General features: G+C 39.4%; 1 protein-coding gene and 1 non-coding gene across 2 annotated transcripts in view; both read left to right on the top strand.

The window, feature by feature from the left end:
* MYO3A (myosin IIIA) overlaps positions 1-17,192 on the top strand; it is a 176,542-nt gene that overhangs the window by 153,072 nt on the left and 6,278 nt on the right. The window contains exons 30-32 of the mRNA XM_056107182.1: positions 728-834; positions 8,551-8,591; positions 11,386-11,523. Coding sequence (XP_055963157.1) covers positions 728-834; positions 8,551-8,591; positions 11,386-11,523 — 286 coding nt within the window. The remainder of the gene's footprint in view (positions 1-727; positions 835-8,550; positions 8,592-11,385; positions 11,524-17,192) is intronic.
* LOC130017200 (U8 small nucleolar RNA) lies at positions 8,684-8,815 on the top strand. The gene has a single exon (XR_008791350.1). It is a non-coding gene; the product is annotated as a U8 small nucleolar RNA (small nucleolar RNA).

The following is a 17,192-nucleotide window of genomic DNA, read 5'->3' as shown; positions in this document are numbered from 1 at the left end:
CTGAAAATAATTTGAGAGTCTATGCTTTGATGAAAGAACAGGAGGGGCTGAAAATAATCAGTCCCCTCATCTAGGTCATAATAACATATAAGGTTGCACTTTTAAAGGAGCTCAGGGTCTAGGTACAGTGGGTAGTGCACTTGCCTTGCATACAGCTCACCCAGGTTCAATCCCTGGTAATCCATCTGGTCCCCCAAGCACTTCCAGGAGTAATTCCTGAATGCAGAATCAAGGGTAACCTCTTAGTTTACTTATTAGAGTAATCAAATAATTATTTTTAATTACAAATCAAATAATATATACTTGAATAATCAAATAAATAAAGGAGCTCATGCAGTGCTTGAATGGATGGTGTCTGTCTAATGCTGGTGGGAGGGGTGGTGAAGTGCTGAGGCTGCAAGATTCTCTGAATATAATAACCCTCTCAAAATGTATTCATCAGCTGTGAATTCTCTCTCCTCAATTCACTAACCTGCTGTACCCTATTTTTTATTACCAAACTGTACCCTTATTTCCTTTCCCTTCTTTCTTTCTCCCCATTCTCAAAGTCCTAGACCATCAGACCATCAGAAGAAAGAACAGAATGAGGGTAAGGTTGTGGGGAAATAAAGTGTTTCCTTTCTCTTCTAGCTTTAGCCCCACTGGTATATTTATAATTTCTTATTTGTCCCCACAGGAAAAGTTTGCTTTGTGTTTGAAGTCCTGTTTATGATCACTTTTCTTGTAGGTATCGCTAAAGGAGAAGAGCTAAAAATATTGAGACCCCCAAGACGGCCCCGGATGCCCAAAACATTAAATAACCCTGAAGATTCCTCATATTACTATCTACTACATGTAAGTGGCTCACTCTTATTACCTCCTGGGAGCCATAGCCCCCACGCATAGTCAGTGTGCAAACTCGCCACACTGGCCTGTCAAAAGATGTCCTGCTTTTGCTCCTTGTCACTCCTGGGCCTGAGTGGCAAGGAACTGGGCTCTCCCTCCAGTCCCCATTCCTCTCCTCCCAGTCCTGGACTGGCCTTGTCCTCCAAGTAGTGTCCTCTGGTAGTCCCTTGATCAACCCCAAAGAGAGGTGCAGCTTAGTAGGTACTCTGCTGAAAGGACCCTAAAGCAAACAGAAAGGAGGAAGATGCGAAGGAGGAAGAGGAGGCATGCAATGAGAACTTTATAAGCACCAGTCCTAGGGAGTGATTGGATTGTGGCATCAAGTCCTAGAAAACTCCCCCACCAGGCTGTGCCCATCTCAGAAACCAGGGATGTGAGACACACTAAGGTTCCCCCTTAGGCGTGAAGACCATTGATTGCAATGAGCACCTGACTCCCAGCTCCTTCCTGCATCTCTCAGGTTCTCCCTGAATATCTCTGACATCCCCATGGCTTTGTAAACCAGAACTCACCCCCCATCTTGTATTCTCTCTCAAACCTAACAGCTGCTGCATCACACTGCACTATGGCTTCCCTCAGTAAGTGCTCGCTCCAGTTCTTCTCCCTCCTCTAGCCTCAGAGGAACTACCCCCTTTCATACCATTATTCCCTAACTGGAATATTTTAAACCCCACCTAGTCATTTCTACTATCAGCCATTCTTGTCCTGACCAGAAAATTCCTCTAAATCACAAATCTGATTGTGCTTCTCCCTGAATAAGTTCTCGAGTACAGCCGGAGTCCTCCCTGAGTACCTGAAACTAATCTTTAGCCTCATGCCATGGCTGCCATGTTCGTAGTTAACTCTTAAAATCAATTTTGAGAGCAGCATTCTCTCCAGCCCCTGGGTTTGGTGCTTTCTTGTTCTTTGGTGCTTTCTGATTCTTCTACTTCTATCCTCCACTTTGAGAAAGCAACATTCCTTATAAAGACCCAGACTCCATTTGCCATCCATTGGAATTAAGTTTCCCAGCTCCTGGGCAGGCAATAAATTAACTCCCTTTGATCTCTAAGTCAACTGGTCTCCTAGTCCTGTCCTTTCTCTCTGATGGTTTCTATCCGATTTTGAGGAAGATTCCTCTCCCTGGTGGTACTACAAAGGACTCTGCCGTGGGTTCTCTGCTTCTTTCATTACTGTTGTACATTCTCATCAACTGCCTTGACCACACTGCTAATCTTGTGGTTGAGAGGATCAGGAGTGACATACAAGCTTGGTTGTAGTGTTCACACACTTGACTCTGGTGCTTACATGGGGTGGAGGGATATCACATCTCTGGTTGCAGTACCCATCACAACACTCACTGTGGTCACACACAATTTTATTGGTTATTACTTGGGGACGGGAGCCTAACTCCTGGCTAAGATGTTTGCACACCTTTTTGTTGTGCTTACTGGGGGAACACATATTTAAGTTGTGATGTTGGCTCACACACAGGTGTGCACTGCACACTGTACACTGTGGTGTAGAGATGATCCCAGACAACAGATCTTCTAAGTGCATGTGGGTAGCATTGGGTATCTAAGTCACAGCCATATGCTTTCAAGGCAAGTGCTTTGGCTGCTAAACCATCCCTGCCTTTCCTCAACTGGTTCTTAAATATTTATCTCTGATTTTGATCTCTCTCTCTCTAGCTCTGGACTCAAATATCAAACTGCCTAATGTTTGTTTTACACATTTTATATATATTACATAGACATTTATACATATATACATGCATGTGTATATTTATCATGGGCATAAATGTATACATATATAGTTATGATAAAATATCTCATGGACCAATTTTCCTATCTGACATGCACAATTAAATGGTTTTCAGCATAAGCATGGAGTTGTACAATCATCCTCACAACCAAGGCAGAGCATTTTCATCACTCCAGACAATACTCATTTAGTCATCTCTCTCTATTCCTGCCTCTCACAGTTGACCACTATAGTGTAAGCTCTATAGAATCTCCTATTGTGGGCATTCTAGGCAAATAGAATCACACGTATGTGTATTTCATAAGCGACCAGCTCTTTTTACATACTCCTTTTACATTCAGGCCCATACTCTGAATATTATCTTGACTCCTCCCTCATCTTCTATATCTAAAACTTTATGTCTCAAATACCTGTGGAATTTCTGTATCTCTTTATGCCCTCTGCTTATATCTTTATCCTGCCTCCTCCAGGGCTGCATTCCAGGCAGATAATTTCTACAATCCCATGATACAAACACTGGGGTTTGTTTACATTTCCAACCTCAGTTATTGATATTAATCATTTCCTTCAAACTCACTACCCCAGTCATTCCATCTCATTAAACACAAATTTCTGTGGTTTCAAATTGTCCATAGAAATTTGTCCTAGGATATTCTCTTCTCTCAGCCTAGAACACACTTTTCTTTCTCCTCTTGACTGTGTGACTAAGACATCTCTGCCTCAATGTCTTTTTCTTCAGAAGGCCTTGTGAATACCTCCCACATCCCAGTGGATTTCATCCTACATCCTCCCAAGATGTCCATACTTTCCTATCATGGAATTTTTTTAGACTTCATTGTGATTGATGCAATTTCTGTAAGAGTTTGCTTTTTGTATTAAATGTGACGCCTAGTAGGCCTGCTAGAAATATTTGTGCTTTGCAGTAGAAATGACATCTTTACCTATATGTTCATTGCAGCACTGTTCATAATAACCAAAATCTGGAAACAACTCAAGTGCCCTAGAACAGATGACTGGTCAAAGAAACTTTGGTACATCTACACAATGGAATACTGTGCAGCTGTCAGGAGAGATGAAGTCATGAACTTTGCTTAGAAATGGATAGACATGGAGAGTATCATGCTAAGTGAAATGAGTCAGAAAGAGAGGGACAGACATAGAAGGACTGCACTCATTTGTGGAGTATAAAACAACATAACATGAGGCTGACAGTAGATATATGGGAAAGATAGATTGCTCCATAGCTGGAAGCCTGCCTCATGAGCAAAGGGGAGAAGGCTGCTGGAATAGAGAAGGGATCATGAAGAAAATGATGGCTGGAGAAATCAGTCAGGATGGAAGATGTGTGCAGAAAATAGATAAAGGACCTAACATTATAACCTCTCAATGTCTATTGCAAACCTTATGCCCAAAAGTAGAAAGAGATTATGGGGAATCATGTCTGCCATGGAGGCAGAGGGAGGATGGGAAAGGGGGGTTATACTGGAGATATTGGTAGTGGGAAATGTGCACTGGTGGAGGGATGGGTGTTTGGTCATTGTGTGATTGTAACTCAAACATGAAAGCTTATAACTATCTCACGGTAATTCAATAAAATTTAAGAAAAAACAAAAACAAGTATGTATACTAAAAAAAAAGTTTGTGCTTTGAGTGCAGTGAAATATAATTAGTAGTAATTTGAGAGTATGAATTTTCAGATAACTGCATTTGGTTATTATTTTATTAAGATTATATAGATTAAAAAGTGATATTACTTTTTTCTACCCTGCTATTAAAATAGGATGTATTCTGACACTTCTTATATAGTTAAATAAAAAGAACAGCTGAGATCAAGATTAGAAATGATCAAAAATCTTGTTAACCCCAGATTAAAGTAATAAATGACACTAAATGACCCTTATTAACTGCAGTTGAAATGAAAATTATTATGGCTTCAGCACAACAGAAACCATTTTCAACATTAAGAATTGCAATTTTTTAAATGAAATAAAGTGAAATGCCTGGCACTAACAGCCAACCAGTGAAAAGTTCCAGTTGAATTTCTGAGCCTCACCAAGGCTGAGCCGCTCCCCCACCCCAAATCCTTACTTTGTCACCATCCTGTTGTTTTTGAATGAAAGTAAAATGTTTTTCTCTATATTCAATTTGTATTGCTCTTTCTTTAATTATCAGTGGCTGAGAACCTTTTAAATATGCTGAGTCTTGAAATACCTGACTTCAGTGAGAAAGAGAACATAAGCAACTAGTACATTATAACTGATAACAGGCCATGCCTTACCTGGATTCAGGGTGTTACACATGAGTATATTATTGCTGTGTTGGAGCCTTTCTCCCTTGACCCATCATCCAATCTAATTTTAAGTAGTTTTCAGAAACACATTTCTAAAACATTTACTACTGCACATTTTAAGCCTTTTCTAATTTGCTCAAGGTTACTATAGTGAGCACAGCTGTTGGTACTTTAATCAGGTGTGTGTGGATCAGAGAGGGTTCTACCTTGGGTTCTAGCTTAACATTACAGAAAATTTTTTGTTGGGGCAAGGAAGAAAGGCCCCATCATACCAGTAAATTTTGCTGATGCATCCAGGTAAGGGCTTGGCAGGTTTTTATTTGTAATATGCTAGTTTCCTATGTTTCATTTCTCACTGAAGTGAGAGATTTCAAGACTCATGAGCTTTAAGTGACTCCCAGTCACTAATAATTGAAAATATAATAAAAAATTACTTTAATTTTTAAAAGTTATAGTATCTCTATGGGCTGGAGCGATAGCACAGTGGGTAGAGCATTTGCCTTGCAAGCAGCCAAACCGGGTTCGATTCCTCCGTCCCTCTCGAAGAACCCAGCAAGCTACTGAGACTCTTAGTTTAGCTAAACTGACTTGGGCTGGACACAAGCAGGATCCTTCCAGGTGTTTTGTTTCTAACTAACTGTTCTAACTGTTTCCCCTTGGATGCCACTTTTTACCATGTTTTTTCTGACATCCAAACCCTGTATGGAGATAGTACATGAGTTATGTGCTCAACCCTGATTTGATCCCCAGTTATTCCGCAGGGTCCAAGAGCAGCACCACATCCTCAGTTTCTTATATTGGTTGGCCAAAAATCTCTCGGAGTGGACCTCAGGCCCTCTGAGCACCACTTGGGAGGTTCCCACTCACTCCCACTATGCACTCTCCCCCAACCCGCCCGAAAAAAATTTAAAAAAACCTCTCTTCTATGACTTGATGCTCTTAATACACTAAGAGTGGCACTGCAGTTTGTGTTAGTTCACAACTAAGTGAGCTTCAGGTGGTAAACACTGGCATCAACATGTGGGGGTCTAGGAAATTTTGCTGTTGTCATTTCCAAATCAGAGTAAGCCGAGTCTAAGATGCAATGGAGGAGAAGACATAAAGCTGAGCACATGTCCTATGATAACATGCTGCCTGCTTGCATGCACAGAAGCTGTGTAGCTGTGAGCAAAATGATGGTTTTCAACAACAGTAGGACCAACAGTTTTCTCCAAAAAGGAGTGGTGAACATGCTCTTAGTGAAAGCTATCTGGTTTATTTCCTCTGGTACCATTCCAGAATTATGGTAGAAGGTAGTTTGGTCACTTTGCTTTTTTTTTTTTTCCTGAGGACGTTGCTATTTTCCTCGTCCTTGTGAAGACCTGTAAATACAGAAAGTGTTAGCATATTTCCAAAAGGATAAAAAGATTTTGTCCATGAAAGCCTTGTCATAGAAAGCCTTGTCTATCTTTGGGTCATCAGAAGAGAGAGGGAATGTGACATAACTCTCTCTTTTTTCAATAGCCTCATGAAACACCCTTCCCAGAATCCTTCTTGTCATCTTTTTCTCTGCTTTCTCTCTTCTTTACTCTGGTTCTACAGGGAAGTTTCATGTGATATTTGCTTTTTTTCTTGTCTTTTCAAATCTCAGGTTGGTAGTTTGTGATTTCAGAATGTAACTGAAGAGATTGGAGAGGTAGTACAGTGGATCGGACACTTGCCTGCATGCAGCCAACTCACTTCAATCCATGGTACCCGATGTGGTCTCCATCAATAAGCCCTGATCACTGCTAGCCGTGCTCCTAAAAGCAAACAAAGTGTAACTGAAAATATTGTTTTAGCAATACGTGCATCTAGTTTGTGATACCTGACTTCAATGAGAAATAAAACATAAGAACTCTGTTTTTGTCTTTCCTTTAGTCATTGTTAGGAGAAAAATAAGAGACAAGCCTAAGAGTCCATCTTAACACAAATGCTTCAGTTAGTCCCTCTATTCCAACTTCTGTAGATCATTACCTTGATTGTATTTACTATAATTCTATTATAAATTATCTTGCACAACTTTTGAAAACATATATTATTGATTTTTATTTTATTAGCGTGTTCTAGCATAGGCAAGGAAGAAATAAGCCTAGACAGTATTTGCTCTTCTAATACTCCCTCTCATGGAAAACCAACTTTAACACTCTCCCAGAGACATCAATCCAGAGTAAAAGGGCGCCATCAGCCTGAGAATCCAAGGTCATAATGTTACGTGATTATTAGTTATCTAAAAGCTATCTCTTTTCATTCAGCATAATGCTATCCTAAAGTATATCTTTGGGTTATAAGATAGTTGCCCAAAATAACAATGACCATTAATCAAATAAAAGATCAAAGAGGCAAAGCCCTCTGTCATGTTATGGCAGCTACATCAGACACCTCTGTGACCCCGGGATTTCAAGCTAGACTGCTGGGGGGTCACTGTACCTGTGCCCCTAATTGGATCCAAATATGAAGTAGCAGTAAGAATGAGACAAGGAATATAATTGGTGTCTTGCACCTTACATTACTATTTCCCAAGTGTCTACTTTTGACTCCAGTATATTTAAGCATTTCCTTCTACTTCACTCACCCTCTAAAATACTAATAAGAATAAAAGAAACCAATAATTTTCACTCATCCACTATTTTAGTGTATCACACAATAAGTCATGAGAAAAAATACTCTGTAAAGTCAATATTTACAAACCATTAAGTGACAATTAATTTTATTAACTTGACCTTTTATGGGGCCTGCCATTTGACATCTGCTTAGGGTTTCCACAATTATGTCTTCAACTTAGTCATGGTGAGCAGGGTATTTTTATTCAGCCTAAAGTACATGTATGCTCTTGCATTGTACAACTCTATCTGCTCAAATATATGAGCTAGCACACATGAAATGCATAGTTAATGTTAAAGCATAAAAGGTAAAACTGTTTAGTAATTTAAAATAGAGTAAAACTTTAACATTTTGTTCATGCTCAAATTGAAGTATGTTATATAATTTAATATTCTAATGTGTGCCTTGATACCTAAAGTTCTCAATTATGAGAACATCTTGCAAATGAACTTATATATCATCTATCATTCCACTTTTTCATTGTTTTGTGAACTGTTGTACCTGCCCACACATCCACTCATCTGCTTTCCCTGCAGACATGGTTGGCATAAAAGATGGTGATACGCATGCATGAAGACTTCAAATAGTTTTTAAATAAATTTTACTGTTCCAACCCAAAGCAATCTGATTAATCTGCCCAAGTCAATACTGTATTGGTAATAAAGAGAGGGATTTTTTCAAAAATTTGACATTTTTTCCCCATGTCTAAGTATTACTAAGAGAATAGACCTTATGTAATCTTGTAATCTTGTATGTATTGGTCACTGTGTGGTACTCTCTTATTTCTTATTGAGTATAAAGATTAATCTCAGTCCATGCCTGAAAAAATAACCACAAATTCATAATCAGTAAAATTGGAATAAATTATGTTTCTTTAAATTTAGAAATGTCATACCTACTTGCTTGTTTCTAAATTAGCTTTATAGAAATAAATGTATTTGGATATTCAGAGTATGTTAATCAATATAATAATAGTGTGTGGATTTTTTAAATTTTCCTATTCCCTTTAGAAATCAGTCCAAGAAGAGAGACGAAGACCAAGGAAAGATAGGTAATTTTTATTTTTAGATTTAAATAAGCAATCTTTTCAAACCAAAATATAAATCTACTTGCTCAAAGTATGATTAAAGAGCATCAATTGGATCGCTATGTAGGATAATCCTTACTGTTGCAGTATTCAAAGGACAGATAAAGCATGATGATTGATGTTGGCATGATTCGTGATTAATGTCTATGTGATTAGGGTACCCAATACCCTAAGTGCTCCTATCTGATTCTTCTTGAAAAGACAAAGAGCACCAATTGTGAAATATATATGTATATATGTGTGTATATGTATATATATGAAAAATTTTGTGTTCCTGATACCTTAATAGTAGAGATATGTGGTCTATGTGTAAGGTATATGAGCTTGCCTATTGGAAATATATTAGGCTAGCACAGCAAGAGGACTACAACAGGAATTAGTATAGTTTTGTAATGAATTATATTGTTCTCATATAGAATTTGCTTTTCTGAGTCCACTAAAATGGTTTTTGATTGAGAAGTTTGAACATGCCATTGTCCATGAACCCAAAGTCCTGTTTGCTTTTTGATTTTTGTTCTCCCAAAGTCCTTGCTTTTTGTCCTTCATCAGATGCTAAATCTCATTTGCTATTGTGTTCATTGAGTTATTATTGGTTTATGATATATCAAACTTCAGGGATTTAGCTTTACACCTTTATGTGTATAAAATACTCACCAGGGCCAACCCACCACCTGAAAGATTTCTCTGTCACTTGTTACTATTTTCATAAATTTGTTAGAAACATACTGCTTATAATACCTGAGTTTTAACATAATTAAATTCACACTGTTACCCTTTTCTTATAACTTAAGTCTTTTTCAGCCCATTAATATGTTAACATTTCAATATTATACCACAACTTCAACTAGTTTCAAGACAGTCAAGTTTCTTCTATTAAGCATCTGCTGAGCACAGAGTTCATGATTAATTGATTGGTGGCATTCTGAGAATTTGTTTGTAAATTGGACTACTCTAACTTAGAAAGCACTTTTTCTCAAGATGCCTGCTAGTTTCTTAGAGTTTCCCAGTCCTACACTATTCATCTCATATGAAGTCCCATCAGATTATAGGTATCGAGCACCACCGAAAACAGAACTGTAGTCCAAAGAAATCCAAGAATTAAAGTAATTTAGAATCCTCCACTATGTGTAATACCATACAGAGAAATCAAAATGTAGATCAGAAATGAATCCCCTAAATTAGAGGAGCCAGAGAGATAGTACAACGGGCAGGGAACATGTCTTGCACATGGCCAAAACCGGTTCCAGTCTTGGCACCCCAAGCCCCATCAGGAGTGATCTTGGAATGCAGAACCAGATGTAAGTCCTGAGCACTGCTGACTGTCACCCCAAAACCAAAGAGTAGGGCAAGGTGTGATAGAAGGTTGCCTTGAAAGGAATAAAATAAGCTCATGAATAGTGACTGTGGAATAATGTAGTGACGACTGATCAAACTAGAAAACATTGTCTCAGTGCAAAAAGGTCAGTTTTTCTCACAGTAGCTGGAAGATCAGTTTTGAAGCAGGACTAGCTAATCAAGAATACAATATCTACCACATCCTTCATGCCCTACCGAGGTCATGAGTTGCTCCCCACGAGCGACTCTCTGGCAAGGCCATGGCTCCAGAAACAAAAGGACTTAAATCCAGAACCCAGCAGCTTGAGGCAGAAAAGTGAATGGACCATGCATTAAACTATGGCTCCATGCCTTCCCAGGAGAAAAAGGGTGTTGCTCCCTTCCGCCTTTTTCTCACCCGGCAGCAAGGTGGCCGCTGCCTCAGAGCTTATTGAAAAGCCAGGTATGAGCCAGCGGTGACAGAGCAATTGCAGTCTCATGGGAAGGGGGGGCAGTACCGGCTCATCCTTCATGCCCTACCAAGGTCACGAGCTGCCCCCCACGAGCGGCTCTCTGGCACAGCCATAACACCAGACACAAAGAAACCGATCTCGTAATTATCTGGCTTTTTGCAGAAATCCAAAATCACAAGGCTGCTATTGCGGCCACACGAGATTATATGATTCTCATAACCAGCTATAGAAAACAAAGTATTTCACAATGCCTTTTCAGCAATTCTGATTGTTGAGGGGGGGGAATTCTAAACAATAATGGTGCATCTTTTGTTGAAATAATGAATGTAATCAGTGTAGAGAAGAGTTAAGTGGAAATCATCTACCTCACAGGCATTGGGAGGGGTAGGAGGGGGGTATATTGGGGTTCTTGGTGGTAAAAAATGAGTACTGGTGAAGGGAGAGGTGTTTGATCATTGCATGACCGAGACTTAAACCTGAAAACTTAGTAACTTTTCCCACAGTGATTCAATAAATAAATATAAGAAGAAAAATAAATAAAATTATGGAAAAAAAAGTAAGGTGGAGTTCATGCCCAATTTTATCAGCTAATCAGTGGCTGAATAAATAGCAATACTCCTACATAAAAAATTTTTTTTAATAATTTAAAAATTTAAAAAAATTTTTAAAAATTTTTAAAAATTTAAAAATTAAAAAAAAAATACAGTATCTAGTCACTACTAGTTTTGTTCCAAGCTGAGCAGAGTAGAACCAGAAATGCTGCCCAGAAGCTAAAGCTCTCTAAAAAGTAAGAGATGAGGGACTTGCTTTTCTTTTTTAACTTACAGAATAAACTAATTTTTCACATTTCAAAACTTTTCCCCTTTCTATTGACATTGTATGAGCAAATCCTAAATTATAGTAAGTATTTGATAGGAAGAAAATTAACGAAAAGAGAGATTGACATTGCTGTGTTTATGTGTTCATCACAGTCAAGGGAAACTCTTAGATTTGGAAGATTTCTATTATAAGAAATTTTTGCATGCTGGACCACAGGAATTTGGCCCTCGTTTCAAAGAACAAAGCCAACAGAGGGAACACCTGGATCAGTGTTGTAAGGCTGGTGAAAGGTAATGAACACTTTATTTTATTTCAAATGATAGGTATTCAGTGATGTCAGGAACAAAGAAATAGGAAATTCACTTGGAAATACATTTTGTACTTGATTTTTTTATCTTGCCACTAAACTGTATTTGGCATTAATTTAAATTTGTTATCACAACTTGTGGACTTTTTTCCTGAAAAATTATTTGTAAAGTTTTGAAATTGAGAAAACATAATAACAAGATGGGAAGATGGTAGCAAGACACGCAAAGAACAGCTGTTTTTCCAAAAATCTCAATGAATATCTTGTTGCCAAAGTTACATAAAACCCCTCTCTGTATCTCTCACAAGATGAGCTGTGGGTAAGAAAAAAAGTTTGAGAGGCAGCAGACTTAGACTGAATCCTGATTCTGTCAGTAGCAGTGGAGAGTCCCTAATCCCGTTACTAGACTTCCATTTCAACGTCTTCAAAAGAGATTTACTATGAACTGCCTCACCATGTTTTCAAAGAGATGAAATTAAGTGAAAAATAAATGTGGGGTTCTTAATGCCAGAGTAAAAAGAGGGCTCTTCCATACATAGTGGCTATTATCTTTATTTGCTGTTGCAGAATCTTCCTGCACTTTAATTTCTGCCCTTTATCTCTAAAATAAATTGTATCCTTCCATCTTTGGATTCAGAACTATAACATGTTGGAGCATAAAGCTCTGATCAAATCATAGAATTTCTCTAAGAAAATACCAAGTGGCATTAAGAGTAAGTAACTTGTCATAAGTCACACAATGAGTTAGAGAACTAAAAATCCAGCATATTTTTCTCCCTTCACAATTGCTTTTCTTGCCTGCTTCCCTCTTTTAACCACCAAGTCTGCCTCCTCTCCAGGATAATTTCTGTCTTCTACCACTGCAGATTCACATCTGCTCTGAGAGCACCATGTCCTGCCTGATGTTCCAGTACACCTCTGTAGATACTGAGTTACTGTTCACCAGAATAAGAAAATTCTAGAAGGTAGATGATTTGGATTGGTTAATTATTTTATGCTAGGCACTGGGCTATGATCTCATTTAATCCCCAGAGCATCCTCTCTTATATCACCCATTAAATAACTGAGGAAGCAAAAGTTTAATGATGGTGAAGAGTCAAAGGGTAATAAGGGATGGAGCCATAATTTGAACACAGGATTTTTAAAAAATTTTTATTAGTGAAACACCATGAGGTACAGTTGTAGACTTACAAATTTTTGTGCTTGGGTTTCAATTATACAATGATCAAATACCCATCCCTCCACCAGTGCCCATTTTCCACCATCATCAATCCCAGTATCCCTCCCACCCCCATCCCCCCATTCCCCCATCCCACCCTGCCTCTGTGGCAGGGCATTCCCTTCCCAAAGGATTTTTTTTATTAAAAAAATTTTTAATAGTGAGACATCATGAGGTACAGTTGCAGACTTACACATTTTTGTGCTTGGGTTTCAATTATACAATGATCAAATAGCAAAGGATTTTTTTTAAGTTAAGTATCAGTGACCTTAAACACTAGACTGTGTTGAGCCCCCCTCCCACCCTACCCCCACTTTGTGCGAAGCTGTAGGCTAGGTGTTTGAGGAAGAGTGAGTACAAGGTACAGTAAGACATGAGTCTTATATCTGAGGATCTTAATATTAGAGAGAAATTCTGAGAGGAGTTTTCTAACCTAAGATAAAATATGGAAATAGAAATAATCAAAGGCAGTAGGTCTGGGCTAGAACAATAGCACAGCAGGTAAGACATTTGCCGACCCAGGTTCGATTCCCAGCATCCCATATGGTCCCCCGAGCACTGCCAGGAGTAATCCCTGAGTGCATGAGCCAGTAGTAACCCCTGTGCATCGCCGGGTGTGACCCAAAATTTTAAAAAAAAGCAGTAGATCATCCTCAATAGGATCCTGGATTTAAAGCAGAAAAAATAGCTCTAAAAGACATTTAGGGATTAATGGAGAAATTTTAGGGTAAGGCAGCAGTGGATGGTGAATTGAGTACCTCATGGTCATGAAATAATGCAAACAAGTAGGAAGCATTCAGGAGAATCCATGTCACCTAGCTTTCTCCTTCAGATGGGATTGCACAGGAAATATAAGGGAATGCATAGTAAGACTGAGGTAGGATTTAACTATGGCAAGAAAGTATGAGAAAATAGCACTTGATCATTTGATTTCCCGTTACCCATCGATTTGCTCAAGCAGGCGCCAGTAATGTCTGCATTCATCCCTGTTGCATGCTAGAGTAGCCCAATGGCATCTGCTCGTTCTAGGAACGTGAAAAGTCTCAAACCGATCATTCAGGGTCTTGACGAAGAAGTCTGCCCAACTCGTAGGTGGGCATCCACGTGATCTTTTGACGTCCAATCGAATCCAGTGGGTAATGGCTCTAGTCCAGCGGTCATCTTTAAATCTCATTACGTGTCCAGCCTATCTAATTATTTATACCTTGGCAAACGATACAGCATCCATGATTCTTGAGCATTGACGGAAGTCGGAACTCCAGATTCTATCTTTCATTTGAGTGAAGCGTGATACTCCAAGCATAGCTCTTTTGATTCCTCTTTGAGAGACCCAAATAGCATTCTCATCCTGTTTTCGTAGGGGCCAGGTCTCTGAGGTGTATGTTAATGCAGGAAGAACAGTGGAATCAAAGAGATGTGCTCGGAGCTGGAGGTTCTTCGTCCTCTTAGCTGTTTCTTTGACACTCTTGAAGGCATTCCAAGCTGCTCTCTTTCTCATGCGCAACTCAGGTGCCAGGTCATTCATCATGTTGACTTCTCGACCAAGGTACACATAGCTGTTGCATTCGGAGATGGTTGTTCCATTGAGAGTGAATGGAACGTCAGGAACAAGACTGTTTCTCATGAACATTGTCTTTGTGAGATTCAGCTGTAATCTGACCTTTCCACACTCATGGTCGAAGTCAGTCAGCATTTGTGCTGCTTGGCTGATGTTTGGTGTTATTAGAACAATGTCATCAGCAAAATGGAGGTGGTGTAGTTGCCGACCAACTATCTTCACTCCCATTTCTTCCCATTCTAGTCATCGCATGACGTTCTCGAGGTTGGCACTGAAGAGTTTTGGTGAAATAGTGTCATCCTGCCGAACCCCTCTCTTGACAAAGATGATCACTTCTTTGTAGAATGGTGAGATCCTGGTAGTGAACCCATAATACAGCTCACGGAAGATTCTGATGTATTGAGTTTGTATGCCCTGATTGGCTAGGGCTTCGATGACCACTTCTGTCTCAACAGAATCAAAGGCCTTCTTTAAATCAATGAAGTTTAGACAGAGCGGCATCTTGAACTCCCGAGAAACCTCAATGAGCTTGGTTATCGTGTGGATATGGTCGATGGTGCTGAATTGTAAGCAAGAACCCAGCTTGCTCTCATGGTTGTTCTTCATCTAGTGTTCTGCCAATCCTATTCAGGATGACTCAAGTGACCAGCTTGTAGATGACAGACAATAGGCAGATTGGGCGATAGTTGCCAATGTCGTGGATGTCTCCCTTCTTGTATAGTATTACAGTCCTGCTGGTTTTCCATTGGGGCGGAACCTTGCATTCAGACAGGTAGTGTGGGAAGCCAAGCCAGTGTACTGATGGTAGGTTCTTCAGGTGTTCAGGTCTGACCTTGTCTGGGCCAGGTGCTCTTTGTTTCTTTACCAAGGAGATGGCTTGTTGGATTTCGGAAGGGAGAACGTTGGGAATGACATAGCCACCCTGTGGAATTTGGTATGTGGGCAAGTGGACGTGGCTATTAAAGAGATCTAAGTAGAAGTCATGAATAATCTTCTCCATTGCCCTTCTGGAAGATGTAATAGATACATCAGGATGTCAGAGAGCAGTCAGCTTGGTCTTGTAGTTGGTGAAGGACAGGCGGGCATTATTAATGCTTTTCCAGACTTCTGCCACATCTACCAGCACTGCTCCTCTTCTGTCTTTGAGGTCTTTCTTGATCACTTCTCTGCACTGTTTTGCGAGCTCGGACGTTCGCTTGCGGTTGCCTGAGACATGCACCAAGCCACATTGGTGAATAAGCTCAAGAGTGTTCTAAGACAGGCATTTTTTTGTGGTTATCTCTCTCTTGGCATTCCTCATACAATCATGGAGGTTCTGAACTAGTCGATCGTATTCCTCATCAATGTTTTCAATGACAGCATCTTCCCATGTTGCTGAAACAGAGCCAAAGAGCTCCCAGTTGGTGGTCATTCTAGGAGTTCTCTTCTTAAACTTTTCATATCCCACCCACATGGTAGAGCCTGGCAAACTATCCGTGGTATATTTGATATGCCACATCCAGTAAATAAAATGGATTTCATTTTCCTGACCCTGAATGAGAAATATACAAGGGGAAAAGAAACATTGGAACAGAAGCAGCCCAACTTCTTTGCTTCCAAAGAAAAGAAGCAAAGAATAGAAGGTAAATAAGATGTACATGCTTCTGGCCCATTCCACTCCTCCATAGTTAATGCAACTAGAACTAGCTCTGTCCTCACCTGCTTATTGAGGATAAAAGGCTCTATGCTTTTACCATCTTGTTCTTAGAGATAATAGGTGTGCTCTGCTTAGCAAGTGGTTGGCAATCAACATTCTTAAAATGATGATGAGCTTCGCATGTAAGAGAGTTCAGGACATTAACTCAAAGAGAATTATTTGGGGGCTGGAGTGATAGCACAACAGGTAGGGTGTTTTCCTAGCACGCGGCTGACCCAGGTTCATTTCCCAGCATCCCATATAGTCCCCTGAGCACCGCCATGGGAAATTCCTGAGTACAGAGCCAGGAGTAGCCCCTGTGTATCACTGGGTGTGACCCAAAAAGCAAAAGTGAGAGAGAGAGAGAGAGAGAGAGAGAGAGAGAGAGAATGATTTGCTCCATAGACGCCCATGATGAAGCCACACAAAGACCTTCCTTACCAAGTATCCACTGAGCTCAAGATTCCCTGAAAAATCTTCCAAAGATTTTTTTAAAGGATTTATCCAGAATAGACTATAATAAAGGCATATTCCATCTGCATAAACAACTCCAGCTCCTTTCTTTTATTTTTCTCATTTATATGTGCTTTCAATAACCTTGTCTCCAACACATACCCCACCCCATTATTTACAGTTGCCAAATCCATGCTCTGGCTAAATCCAGCTTTATAGCCAAACCATATCTCTATCCACTTACTGAAGTTAAACATGGCTAGAAGACAAACACAATCTAATTTTACTCAAGACTTATAACCACACACCTTAAGTCCTGTTTTAAAATATTACATTTCTCTAATTTTTTTAAATGTTTCTATTTTTTCTAATTTATAAAAATACAATTTCTAAATTTTCTCTAAATTTTTCTTTTCTCTAATTTGTTTTATTTTTTTTTCTAATTTTGCATTATTACTTTCCCCTAGTTTTACAGTCCACTCTTGCAGAAATTTTCTCTCCTTGAGACCTCAGAATTTCTTGCTGGGAGCCAAAGAGATAGTACAGTGGGTAAGGTGCTTGCCTTGCACATAACCAATACCAGATTGGATCCCTTAACATTATACATGATCCCCCAAGTATCACTAGGCATGATCCTTGAGCACAGAGCCAGGAGGAAGCCCCAAGCATAATCAGATAATGCCCAAAACACTCCTACCCCAATTTCCTTATTCTCAGCCTCCAATCTTAACACTTAATCACTTAATC

The sequence above is a fragment of the Sorex fumeus genome, unplaced genomic scaffold (assembly GCF_029834395.1).
Source record: "Sorex fumeus unplaced genomic scaffold, SorFum_2.1 ptg000007l, whole genome shotgun sequence".
Classification (NCBI taxonomy): domain Eukaryota; kingdom Metazoa; phylum Chordata; class Mammalia; order Eulipotyphla; family Soricidae; genus Sorex; species Sorex fumeus.
This window is presented reverse-complemented; position numbering and strand designations above follow the sequence as displayed.